Source organism: Heterodontus francisci, chromosome 12, assembly GCF_036365525.1.
Source record: "Heterodontus francisci isolate sHetFra1 chromosome 12, sHetFra1.hap1, whole genome shotgun sequence".
Lineage (NCBI taxonomy): Eukaryota > Metazoa > Chordata > Chondrichthyes > Heterodontiformes > Heterodontidae > Heterodontus > Heterodontus francisci.
In genome coordinates this window covers 71,769,538-71,783,617 of record NC_090382.1, presented here as the reverse complement: position 1 = coordinate 71,783,617, position 14,080 = coordinate 71,769,538, and the positions used below count along the sequence as shown (strand labels likewise).

At 40.2% G+C, this 14,080-nt stretch overlaps 1 protein-coding gene across 13 annotated transcripts in view; it reads right to left on the bottom strand.

Moving 5' to 3' along the window:
- The window catches only part of LOC137375917 (kelch-like protein 3), a 193,687-nt gene that overhangs the window by 73,877 nt on the left and 105,730 nt on the right, over positions 1-14,080 (bottom strand). For all 13 annotated transcript variants that reach the window (XM_068043609.1, XM_068043599.1, XM_068043612.1 and 10 more), the window contains one exon: positions 9,004-9,113. In XM_068043609.1, coding sequence (XP_067899710.1) covers positions 9,004-9,113 — 110 coding nt within the window. The remainder of the gene's footprint in view (positions 1-9,003; positions 9,114-14,080) is intronic.

Below are 14,080 nucleotides of genomic sequence, written 5' to 3'. Positions count from 1 at the left end.
AAAAAAATTTTTTTAAGTTTATACTTCAGCTTCCAGCTTGGTCCCATGTGTATCTCTTAATCTTTATCTCTGTAAAATTATATGATAAAGTGAAGGATAGTCAATGCTGTTAACTTTCTGGTTTGCTATCTGACAGAATTCTTCAATACGATTTGCTGTTTACCTTGCTTAATTGCATTGTTGTTGCTGAATGCCTGGAGATCCCTTTGACTTGGTGCCTGATTGAAATTAACACCAGGAAAGGTGAAATCCATGCCACAGAGATTGCAAGATCTTTATGAACAGCTTTCTTTGAAGTCAACAATGAGGGCCGTCACTTCACCGCAGACTGCAAAATCCTGGCCATTTTACTTACTGTTAACTGATAATATATGTATTAGTCTACACTTCTGCACATTAAAATATATCTATCTTAAACCATCCATGTACTTGCTCCAAGCCTCTCTGTAGATAGTCATTCTACTTTTATAGAACACGATACTTAGTTTTAGAGATACAGCACTGAAACAGGCCCTTCGGCCCACCGAGTCTGTGCCGACCATTAACCACCCATTTATACTAATCCTACACTAATCCCATATTCCTACCACATCCCCACCTGTCCCTATATATTTCCCTACCACCTACCTATACTAGGGGCAATTTATAATGGCCAATTTACCTACCAACCTGCAAGTCTTTTGGCTTGTGGGAGGAATCCGGAGCACCCGGAGAAAACCCACGCAGACACAGGGAGAACTTGCAAACTCCACACAGGCAGTACCCAGAATTGAACCCGGATCGCTGGAGCTGTGAGGCTGCGGTGCTAACCACTGCGCCACTGTGCCGCCCCCTCTTTACTTTTTCCTAAACAGATAATTTCCCTATGTTTTCTGTTATCAAGTCATTTCTCAAACCACCTGGACAACAACTTATATTTACAGTAATACATTCCAAAATGCCTCACAGGAGAATTATGAAACAAAATTTGACAACAGTTCCATTGTCTTAAGTTTCCTTACTAGCTTCACAGGAGGAAATTCATCAAAAAGCTTTTGAAAATCTAAGTGAACTACATCTATTGGCATATCCTTATTCATTTGTTTAAATTACCCCTCAAAAATTCCAGTAAGTTAACAAGTTAAAACATCACTAGCATCAGGTCATACTTGTAATTCTTAAACATAAACTTCCCAAGAGCAGCTTTGAAGTTTTTTGCCCAATCTACACCATCTGATAGTTTGGTGTTTATACAAGAGTTTGAAGAAATCAGGACTGTGTGTTGTGGGTTCATACCATAATGGTAAAAGGATTCATTCTTCAACCTGCAGCACCCTATCCCAGATATGCATTCAATGGGCCGAATGGCCTCCTCCTGTGCCATCATGACTCTAAGATACTCTGTGCATAAAGTAAATCCTCGATTCATAGGAAGCAGACATTTGCTTTCAACACAAGTAGAAACTATTGAGATCTGGTAGCTTAATACAAGAAAAAAAACAAGCGAAGCCTCAATGCATAAATTAATATTGAGAATAGAGTTAAATTGGATGGGGAAGGGGAAGGAAACTATGAAACTGTTTTTAAAAAAAGTATATTGCAGAACTAGTAAATAATGAATACTTTAAAACGTTAAGGTTACTCTGTTCTGGTACAAAAATGCTAAAGCAATCATTTTCCAAGATAGGTTTTAGTAACTTTTACTAAAACTGTAAATCCACTGAATCATACATTATTTAGATACTAGCAAAGATCCACAAAACATTTGTTGTGAAATTAATATCTTTATTGCAACGGTACTTTAAATCCTCACCCCATGTTATTCTATCCTTCCCAAGCCATTCCTCTCATGCAATATCGGTCCCAATTCTTTCACCCCTCTCATATCATTCCCATCCCTTCTTCTTATGCAATCACCATCCCCCAATCTATATCACCCATGCATTCCCCACCCACCCACCCCCACCTCCCCCACGCAGGGGGAGGAAAGTGGGGAGAGGAACGGGGGAGAAGAAATAGGGGACGAAAGAGGGGAGTGAGGGAAAGTGGGGAAGGAGGAGAGGTGGGGGAGACGGGGGGGGGAAAAGAGGGGAGAGGAAGGTGGGGAAGAGAGGAGAGGAACGGGGGTAAGGGGGGGGGAGAGAGAGAGAGAGAGAGAGAGAGAGAGTACCTCGCCTGACCGTACCTGAGAGAGAGAGAGAGAGAGAAAGAAAGAGAAGAGACACCTGTCATTTAATCTCTCCCCCCTCTGTCCTATCCCACAGTCCTTCCTTCTTGTCCTTCTTCCCCTTCCCCTCTCTCACTTGCTCAAAGACTGTTACATTTCTAACTCTTTCCAGTTCTGATGAAGGGTCGCAGACCTGAAACGCTAACTGTGTTTCTCTCCACACAGATGCTGCCAGGCCTACTGACTATTTCCAGCACTTTCTGTTCTCACTTCAGAGAGACTGCGTATGCGTGTCGGTACCTCGCTTAACTGCACCCGAGGAAAGAGAGAGAGAGAGAGAGAGAATGAGAGAGAGAGAGAGTCAGCACCTCACTTGACTGTAACATGGGGATCTTACCTTCCACTACTTTTTCCCCCTCGCAGTTATGAAACACTTCCCTGAAACAGCATTTTTACCAATTTGTCATGCATCTCATCCCACTAAAAATAAGTTTCATTTCCACTACTCACCTCCACCTCAGTCAAAAATTGTGCCGAAAACTAAACGTGCCCCACATGGATAATGCTCACGTATCTCAAATTTTAATTTAATACAACAAACAGAACTGGGTTTTTAAAAAAAAAATTGCAGTATCAACCACTTCCCTGAAACAACATTTATGCTGCTAAAAAAGATTTCATTTCCACTACTCACCTCCATCCCAGTCGAAAATAGTGCCGAAAACTAAACCCAGGCACTGTCCACCAAATAAACCCACCCATGGACACACCCCTTATTGTAACATTTTACTGAATGTAACAATTTTTGATCCATTTGATAGAAGCCACCTGGAATAAAGAGGAACGGTCCTAGTCCGGACTGCCAAAAACTATTATTATTATAGATGCATTTTATGACGCTGAAATAGTAGAATTACCATCTGCAAAGAAATTTTTATTGCATTATTTAGGGCGGCACAGTGGCGCAGTGGTTAGCACTGCAGCCTCACAGCTCCAGGGACCCGGGTTCGATTCTGGGCACTGCCTGTGTGGAGTTTGCAAGTTCTCCCTGTGTCTGCGTGGGTTTTCTCCGGGTGCTCCGGTTTCCTCCCACAAGCCAAAAGACTTGCAGGTTGGTAGGTAAATTGGCCATTATAAATTGTCACTAGTATAGGTAGGTGGTAGGGAAATATAGGGACAGATGGGGATGTTTGGTAGAAATATGGGATTAGTGTAGGATTAGTATAAATGGGTGGTTGATGTTCGGCACAGACTCGGTGGGCCGAAGGGCCTGTTTCAGTGCTGTATCTCTAATCTAATCTTTATCAAAGATCCTTCGGACATTCTGAAGCACTTTGGAACATCGTTTGATAACAGATGCTATATAGATACATGATTTTGATTTCCTTTAACATATCAGTAAAATATTCTTTTAAAAATGTAACTGGGACAGTTAAAGCGCCAGTACTTCTTTAAATCGGTGGATCATATTAGAGATAAAGGCTGCCTGCTTTTAAAACTTGTACTAATGAGGCATCTGCACTGTGGAAAGTGGATTCTGTTTCCTCGCCCTTGAACTTGACACGATATATGTGAGACACAACAATCCCCAAAGCTACATTTAACTACGCAACCTAAATTAAATTATGCACTGAAAACCAAAGTAAATCACATCGCTCACTTTTTCTTAGTTAATCATAAAACTTTACTGCTGGTAACAGCAGCTTAAACACAGGCTATGACCTTCCAGTGGACTTATTTATAGAGCTAAGAAAACATTAAAGGGGCTTCTGTGCAGAAGTACCCACAAATAATATTCACCAAAGAAAGCTACAATATCCTTCCCATATTATTACAATGTCTACCTTATATCGTGCAAACCATTAGCTTTGTAAAGATCATTCTTATCAAATTTTCTTAGGAAGAAAAACAGGTCTTGAATTTGGAAAGGACTCTTAAAATTACTACTTTAATGTAAAATATAAGTGAATGCTAATTTTAAAAGAACTATCTTTTTGAAAGATGTCTGGATTGACATAAAATTCATCAAGTGAATCAACCTGGGCTGCTGTCAGACAACTAGATGTAGGGCAGCATTGACGGAAGCTCAAGAGTAAGTCACTGGCAAAGCCTGAGAGTCAAAGATCTAAAATGATGGAAGAAAATGGGTGGTGATGGTGAAATACATATAACACAAGAAGCTGAGTTACACCCAACACCAGTATGGGAGTTATTTGAAATGTTTTAGTCATATTTTGATAATTAAGTATCACAACATAGTGTTGCTGGGGAAGAATTTGATAATTCTGTGAGATGCTGATCAGTAAAACTCAGGCAATGATTCTCAAACACATCTACCCTGATAATACAAGCAGTCCCATTTAAAAAATGTCATGAAACACAACAGAGTTGGAAACATATTCCCATTTTGGGTTAACTGAAATAACAGGATTGGAGGAAGTTAAACAACTTTCAAAAGAAAATTCACCTTTCGAAATCTTGTTCAAGAGTCAGACACTTCGCAATGCAATTAAAATAGTAATCAGCAGCATGGTAATCTTATTAGCTACACAACACTATTTTGAATCCTGCAATGCCAAAGAGATCAAATCAGCAGGCCATGCATGAATATCCTCAGTAATGTAACAGCCATTCATGCAGAGGTTTGTGAACTTAGTAGTATGAAAATTTATAGCATTAAGTGTGATTAATGATTATCACTAACCAAAAATGCATCATTTCTTAGTAACCAATACAAAACTGATACCCTTGATGCCCATTGTAAGTGTTTAAAGTCTGAGTTTTTTTAATGACCTAGATTTTGCGGTCAGCGGCGAAGCAGCTCAACTTGGCGCTGATCTCAAAGAAAGCTACCCACAAAGATTTAGCAATCTCACCTTCCTCAATGGCAATTTAAATTTGGCACCAAGTAGTCATAAATGTTCAAGTATTCTCACAGACAGCAAACCGAGAAATTAAAAGCACTGCATCCCTTTCCTTTTAATTTAAAATTTCAGATAGTGAAAAAAATGATTGGTTAAGATAGAAGCTAAAATAAAGATAAAAAGTATATATTTTTTTTAAATGTGGAGTTTTAAAAAATCATAATAGAGAAATGTATCATTCCAAAAATATAAAATTAGCTTTTCTGGGTCTACAAAGGTGTTTAGCAGTAATTGTGACATTAAATATATAATGTGGAGGGAAGAGATTTAGCTGTACACTTAAGTTCCATTAGCAAAACTTCCATTTGCCTAAGGAATTCAAGTATTTTACTAAACACACCCCAGAGATTGGGTCAATGGGATAATCCAGACAAAACCAGCTAGACCCAGTTTAGCAAAACCCATTATTACAAAGGCTACAGATCTAATAAGCTTAAAATGTTGAGGAAAAGCTTCAAAAGATGCTCTGTGCTGGTCCCAAGGGGAGTTTTGAAAGTATGCGACTTACTCCACATTATATATTTAATGTCACAGTTCTGCTGGCTGCCAGTCACCAAACCTGTGAAATGTGGTCCTCATTCTTTTCTATCATGTACTCAGGCTTGCTGCCAATTGACACTATTAACCTGGTTACCAAAGAACAATTAAAAAGGGCTAAGTGCCAAGTCTCAACTGATTATGATGATAGAGACATAGCATAATTGAGATGAACTCAATTAACAAAAACATGCAGCACCGTGGACATTGAACAACTGGCTGGAAGTTTACGCCACCCCAATGAGCAGGATGGTGGAAGGGGGGGATGGCGTAAAATGAAGCAGGCTTGCCCGACCCGCTTCCAGATCTGCCCCCTTTACGTAGGGCAGGGGTGGAAACGGGGACAAAAAACAGCCCGCCCGCCCCAGGCCAATCAAAGCCCTTAAGTGGCAAGCAGGCGTCCTGCAGCCAGGAAAAGCCGCCTGTGAAAACCAGATGGCTGCAATCGTCCCGGGGTGGGGGGACCTGCTCATCGGGCAGAGGGTATCCGATGGAGGGCTACCCCAACCACCCCCAGCACCCAACATGCCACCCCTTCCCCCCAACCGACCACACTTGCCTCGCAGGGGCTCTACTGATTACCCCCGGCGAGGCAACCAAAACCTACCTGTCTTCCCGGCTCCATGTCTTTGGCTGGGCTGCAGTGCCAGCAGTCGCCACCACTCCCAGTGGCGCTGTTGGGACTAAGAGCTGCTGGCCCGCTGATTGGCCGGCAGCTCAATGAGGCAGGACTTCCTCCCTCAAATTAGTGTAAGTCCCGCCTCGGAACAATTAAAGCCTGGGGACCAGTAAAATGCGGGTCAGATCCCCAGGCGAGGCGGAAGCGCCACCGACTTTTCAGTCGGTGGCCGGCTCCCGTCCACCCAACGTGAAATCCCGGCCACAGTAACATCTATTTAAGCTTAAGACTGTACGTTACTGAAATGGAGACTGTTTTCATTCAGAATGGATGTGCTCATTAATAATTCAAAACCCATAAGATTAAATTTCCCAGAATAGCCAAAAATAAATTTTGTGACAAACCAATCTCACCCCAAGTCATTCTAAGATAGTTAGATGGCAAAAGCACTTTTTATCTATTTCTGGATATGCTTTAGAAAATATAAGTTGCGAATAAAAATCCATAAATTATAAAGGTTGACCCAGATTTTGCAGTGGCAATGACAGCGAAACTGTCGGCATTCGCCATCATTACTCCAATGAAATTGACAGCAAGGTTGGGAGTCCGCACGTGCGCAGAATAACGTGGAAATCCAGACATGCTGAGAGTTTCTAAACCTCTCCAAAGAGTACGCTGTTGAGGCAATCAATGGAAAATCTATGAACCAATGACCTATGAACTTCCACTCTTGTGCTGTTAGTCCCATTTTCCTCAATCCAGCTATCCAATCAAACCTTGAATGTTAAGAGTCTATCCCTCAACCACAAATCCTGAAAGCGAATTCCACAACCTCACAACTCTGTGAAAATAGCTTGCCTTGCCCTCTGTTCTGAAGCACTTACTTTTAACCTGACATCTATGGTATCTTATTCCAAACCACTCAGCCACCAGAAACAGTCTGCTTCTAGCTACCCTGTTCCATTCTTTTATAATTTTGAACACTTATTGCATATTGCACTTTAATCTTCTTTATTCTAATAAAATAAATACTCAATTTTTCAAATTGCAGAGTAATAAGTGGCTAACTAATAATCCAGAGGTCAAGACTAATGATCCAGAAACATGAGTTCAAATCCCATCATGGCAGCTGGGTAATATAAGTTCAATTAAATAAATCTGGAATAAAAAGCTAGTATCAGTAATGGTGACCATGAAACTACCAGAATGGTACTTAAAGGAAAGATTTTAAAAAAGAGACATATTCATTTTTTATAACCATATATTAGTTTAAATTCTTTAACCTCTTAAACAATTGACTTCGCCCAAGTTCAAGACTTAATTGCCCATTTTTCTTGATTTTTTTCTGATGGACTTTCACGTTCATCAAGATAGTCATTGTTATGGCGGGGAAATAGAACTTTTTCTACCTATTTCAGCATCAACAGTTAACACTATCAAGGAAGTAATTACATAGGGCATGGGAAAAGTAAAGATCCATAAATCCTGCCTACCAATGTGCCTTTGACTCAATCTCAGAAGATTAAAGCATACAAATTATCCAAGTCTCTCCTACTGTTCTGCAATAGTGCCATGGGATCTTCTGCATCCACCTGAGGGGCCACACAGAGCCTTGGTTTGATGCATCTACCAAAAGGCAGCACCTCCAATAGTACAGAATTCCCTCAGTACTACAGTGAAGTGCCAGCCAGATTATGTATTCAGTCTCTAGAATGGGGCTTGAAACACAACCTTCTGATTCACAGGCAAGACTGCTACAACTAAGTCAAAGCAGACATCATCACTGCACTGCATCAGAATGACATTTTCTATCTCCCCACCAGTTATCTTTTTTATCTCTCAGTAAAAATGCCAAGTACCACCAAATTAGGGACAGTTTTGTGCCACAGCCTTGGTAAATTCATTTCATGTAGGTTGCATAAAGCTAATGAGCTAATAAGTGTATGTGTGCATGTCTGTATGTTTTTTTCCCATCCCTTCCTAAGGAACTCTCACTTGATTCTCTCCAAGTGGCTTCATGTCAGACAGCAACTAATGTACCAGTTGCTTTAAACATGTGAAAAGCTGACACTGCTTACAAGTAAAGAGCAATCACAACATGAAAATTAAGTACTATGCAGTCACATCTACAGTTCTGAAAATAAAAGCAAAGACAGTCTTGGTTTGAAAATAACAATCACACACGTGATCCGCTTGATCATTGGGTTTGTTAACCTCCTTGTATTTTTCAGGATTGTAAGACAGACCAAACAGGATTTGTTTGGATGCAGAGATTTATAAAGTCCAAAAATATACAAACAATCTTGACATCATTGGCTCATCAATTAGAGGAATGGAAAATGATTGCATAGTGTTGGCATACCTCCTGACGATCAGTTTTGAAGGTGATGAGAGGAAAATTTATTGCTGGTGTACGATGTAGATATGATTTTCATATGGTATACTTAGTTAAATCAATTTTGGCAGGAATTTAAATCGATGGATCCCTGTGTTTTTAAAAAACACACTTGCAAAAGCAGGAACCATGCTAGAACCTGACAGATCTTGAAATATGTAGGTCATGGTCAATCTTCTCTCACTTTAACCATGGGCATAATGATATAGTTTGTGAAGCCTGGAAGTTCTTTCTTGGATACCAAGTCAAATTCTGCCTTCCGCTGCCAGAATGCTCATTTGTGCCAGGAAAACATGGCAATCCTGGATATTGATGGTAATTAATGGCATGACTACATTTAGAAAAACTCAAAACCTTTATCCCATAAATGAAACACATGTACCTTTTCTTCTGAGGCAACTGTGAGCTTATCACTTGATATCAAACTGCATACTTGATCCAGATTCAGACTAAGAAATTCTTCACCCAGCATAACATCAGGAAAATGTTGTTCTGTTCAGGAAAAAGAACACAGAAGAGGCAAACAATAAAATAAAAGACAGCATGCTTGGCCAACGCATTGTTTTAATTCTCTTCGAAACCTCAAAATTCTCCACTCCAGTAAAGTAAGTACATGTTTTCATCCTTATTACTGTTTTCATAAAAATACGTATTTGGTTAAGTCATGGTACATCTTGTTGGTACAGTGTTTTTCAACATTGAGGATAAAAAGTCCAGACAAACCTTTAACAACATTCATAATCTACATAGTACAATTGCAGAAATGAGGAAAAGCATTGAAAAGGGGCTTCTAAAAATCTGAGAAAGTAGGATTTTAATATAGCAATGAAAAAACGAGGGGGACATATCACAATCAATGTAAAAGGTATCTAAGGAATACACTGTTCGCACTCCTGAAATCAGCCAGTGCAAAACATGGGGCAGAAGGTAAATTCCTCATTCACAATAGAATCAGCCACTTGATAGCGAAAGGGCAAAATATGACTACTCAGGCAGCTGATCTATCTCTGGGGTATTCCAGAAACTGTACAAATCTTAGTTTGAAATCATAGAAATACACAAAATTTCCAACATTGAACCAAGCTATTCAGCCCAACCTGCCCTTGTTGGCATTTACCCTCCACATAAGCAGATAGTTCTAATCACATTTATCTACCCTGTTCCTATTTATTGCATATTACACTTTAGTCTTCTTTATTCTAATGTAAAAAGACTCAATTTTTCAAACAGCATAGTAATAAGTGGCTAACTAATAATTCAGAGGTCAAGACTAATGATCCAGCAACATGATCCAAAGTTATAGGATCACCTCCACATATACAATGATGACACCCAGCTCTAACACTCCAATTCCATCAGGTGCCTTCAACGTCTCTGTCTTGTCAGAGTCCTTGCCCAACACTGGGAAGACCTAAGCCATTACTTTCAGCCCATCACAAACTCCATACCCACCTGGCCATCATCTCAGAACCAGACTGTTGGCAATCTTGGCATCCTGTTTGATCTTGAGCTGAGATTCTAATATTCTCTCCATCACAAAAAACATCTACCTCCAAGAACGAGTCCATCTGCTGCTGAAACTCTGCCTTTGTCAACTACAGTATAACAGTGGCTGCACTTCAAAAATATTTCATTGGCTGTAATGCACTTGGGGTGTCCTGAGATTGTGAATAGTGTTGTGTAAATGCAAGTTTTTCTCTTACTCCAATGCTCTTCTAACTGGCCTTCCACCCCACATTTTCCGTGAATGTCAACTCATCCAAAACTCTGCTGCCAGCATTAAATCCCACACCAACTCCTGCTTAGATACCACACTCATCCACATTTATTTATATTGGCTCCCAGTTCCTCAATGCCTCAAAGTTTAAATCCCTTTCCCCTTCCTACCTCCAGCCCAAAATCCCTATCCTGAACTCACTGTTCCTCTGATTCCAGCCTCAGGTGCATTCCCCCTCCTGCCCCAACTTTCCTCCACCATTTGTGACCAGGCCTTCAGTAACATACATCCAACTCTTTAGAATTCCCCTGCCAACCATCCGTCATCCTTTAAAACCCACCTTTTGACAAAGATTTTGGAAACCCTCTGAAATGTCTTCTTCTTTGGCTTTGGCCCAAAGATCCTTAACCTCTCTGAGGCACCTTGGGATGTTTTTCCACATTAAACACACTATATAATTACAAGTTATTGTTGTTTTCAAACTCCACAGATCATTTCACCAGCAACATCAGACCTCAGTTAAATCAGAGCCATCCAAGGATGCTTGGTGACAGAGACTGCAGAATACATATATTGAGGTGGTTTCCAAAATGCTGAAATTACTCCACAGCCAAGTAACTGCACTTGAATTTAATTTCAATTTTCAGAATGTATATATTATCCATTATTAAAACTGTTTCGTTCTAGAATGTTCAGCTTTAAACACTGAATGGTGCTCATTTTAAAAAATCTGTCAACATTTGTCCCCATTTCCATACAAAAGAAAATCAGAGATAATTTAATGAGTCATTTTCAGAAGAAAAACACAAATCACTTGTCAGTAATGTTTATAATAGTTCATTTATATAACGAAACAAAAAAAAATGTAATTTCCGATAGCGTGCATAAATGCATGCGCATACAAGTGAAACCTTTTTAAAATAATTTTTTTGGTTATGGTGGCAGTCCATCAAGCTGGTGAGCAGAATATTTTTCTTCTCTGCATGCAGTAACAGGATCAAGTCTAAGCATAGCAGGATACAAAGAAAACCTGTCTTTACTCTCCATCAACCCGGAGAAGAGAACCCTTACTGTACTCATGCGATATTCCATTTCCCATATCATTAACTGGAACGAGCTTGCTAATTTAGTAACAATAATGCAGTTTTGTACCGCAAGCTCTTACCGCTCAAAAATGAGGTTAGGCTGCCCCAAGCTCATTTAAATTAGGACATTTATAACCAACACAAAGAATAGACTTGAGCCTATCAGTCTGGGTTGGATTCAATCCCACATCCTAGCGGTTAATGGACCATGCAATTCCTCATAAAAATATACATTCTACACATACAGTACTTCTAAAGGTACAACATGATTAGAAGGTATATGAGGTTTAAAAATTAGAATTAGAAAAACATTGACTCAATTGTGAATATAGCACAAGCCTTTAAACAGATCCTACTGCAACACATAGTTTAAAAAAAACCTCCAATCATGGGGCTCACCATAGTTTATTTAATGCCTCATCTTACAAGTTACGTAGACAGCCTCCCTAATGAACATATTTATGGAATCTGAATCATACCCAGGATGCACTCAGATTTGCAAATAACAATCATATTTCTATGCTCATAGCATCACCTGATACATTCTATTCCCCTCTCCATTCCAATGTGGCAAAAAGCATTATTTTAAAAAACATTTAACTTTAGGTTTTAAAAATGTTATACGTTTTTCCATCTGTGAGGTTTAATAGTTCACCTATAAAATTTTGGCACTTGTGTTTCAGCCAAATTCCTTTCATTGAAATTAAGCCGGGGGCTTTTTTGAGGACTTAAGTCAGGGAAGTACAAATCTTCAGATTGGAATTTTCTTATGTATGTAACAGAGGAAAAGGTTGAGACAGCTATGATCTATCAAGCATCATTCCATTTTTCTCTTTTGGAAAAAAATCGTTTGGCAGCAGAGAATCATAGAAAGTTGAAGGCACAGAAAGAGGCCACGACCCTTCATGTCTGCCTGCTGAAAAACGATCCATCTATTCTAATCCTATCTTCCAGCATTTGGTCTGTAGCCCTGCAGATTACAGCACTTGAGGTGCATATCCAAATTCCTTTTGAATGAGTTGAGGGTTTCTGCCTCAACTACCCTTTCAGGCAGTGAGTTCCAGACCCCCACCACCTCTGGGTGAAAAGGTTTTTCCTCATCTCCCCTCTAGTTTTTCTACCAATCACTTTAAATCTATGCCCCCTTGTCATGACCTCTCTGCTAAGGTGAACTGACCCTTCACCTCCACTCTATCCAGGCCCCTCAAAATTTTGTACATTTCAATCAGATCTTCCCTCAGTCTTCTCTGTTCCAAGGAGAACAACCCCAGCCTATCCAATCTTTCCTCATAGCTGCATTTTTCCAGTCCTGGCAACATCCTCGTAAATCTCCTCTATACCCTATCTAGTGCAATTTCATCCTTTCTGTAATGAGGTGACCAGAACTGCACACAGTACTCAAGTTGTGGCCGAACCAATGAGTTATACAGTTCCAGCATAACCTCCCTGCTCTTATATTCTACACCTCGGCTAATAAAGGAAAGGATTCCATATGCTTTCTTAACCACCTTATTGACCTGTCCTGCTACCTTCAGGGATCTGTGGATATTCACTCCAAGGTCCCTCATTTCCTCTACACTTCTCAGTATTTTCCCATTAATTGTGTATTCCTTTGCCTTGTTTGACCTCCCCAAATGCATCACCTCACACTTCTCCAGGTTGAATTCCATTTGCCACTTTTCTGCCCATCTGACCAGACCATCAATATCTTCCTGCAGCCTACAGCTATCCTCCTCACTATCTACCACATGGCCAATCTTTGCGTCGTCTGCAAACTTCTTGATCATGCCCCCTACATATACGTCCAAATCGTTAACATATACCACAAAAAGCAGGGGACCCAGAAGTGAGCTCTGCGAAACGTCACTGGAAATAGCCCTCCAGTCGCTAAAACAGCCGTCAACAATTACCCTTTGTTTCCTGCCACTGAGCCAATTTTGTATCCACCTTGCTGCATTTCCCTGGATCCCATGGGATTTTATTTTTTTAACCAGTCTACCATCTGGGACCTTGTCAAAAGCCTTGCTAAAATCCAAGTAGACCACATCAACTGCACTACCCACATCTATCTTCCTTGTTACTTCTTTAAAAAATTCTATCAAGTTGGTCAAACAAGATCTTCCCTTAACAAATCCATGCTGACTATCCTTGATTAACCTGTGCCTAAGTGACAGTTTATCCTGTCTCTCAGAATAGATTCCAATAATTTGCCCACTACTTTGCATCAGTATTCACCAAAGAGAAGGACTTGGTGGATGATGAGCCTAGGGAAGGGAGTGCAGCTAGTCTCAGTCATCTCATTATCAAAAAGGAGGAGGTGTTGGGTGTCTTGCAAAACATTAAGGTAGATATGTCCCCAGGCCCTGATGGGATCTACCCTAGAATACTGAGGGAGGCAAGGGAAGAAATTGCTGGGGCCTTGACAGAAATCTTTGCATCCTCATTGGCTACAGGTGAGGTCCCAGAGGACTGGAGAATAGCCAATGTTGTTCCTTTGTTTAAGAAAGGAAATTATAGGCCGGTGAGCCTTACGTCAGTGGTAGGGAAACTATTAGAGAGGATTATTCAGGACAGGATTTACTCACATTTGGAAACAAATGAACTTATTGGCGAGAGACAGCATGGTTTGTGAAGGGGAGGTCATGTCTTACTAATTT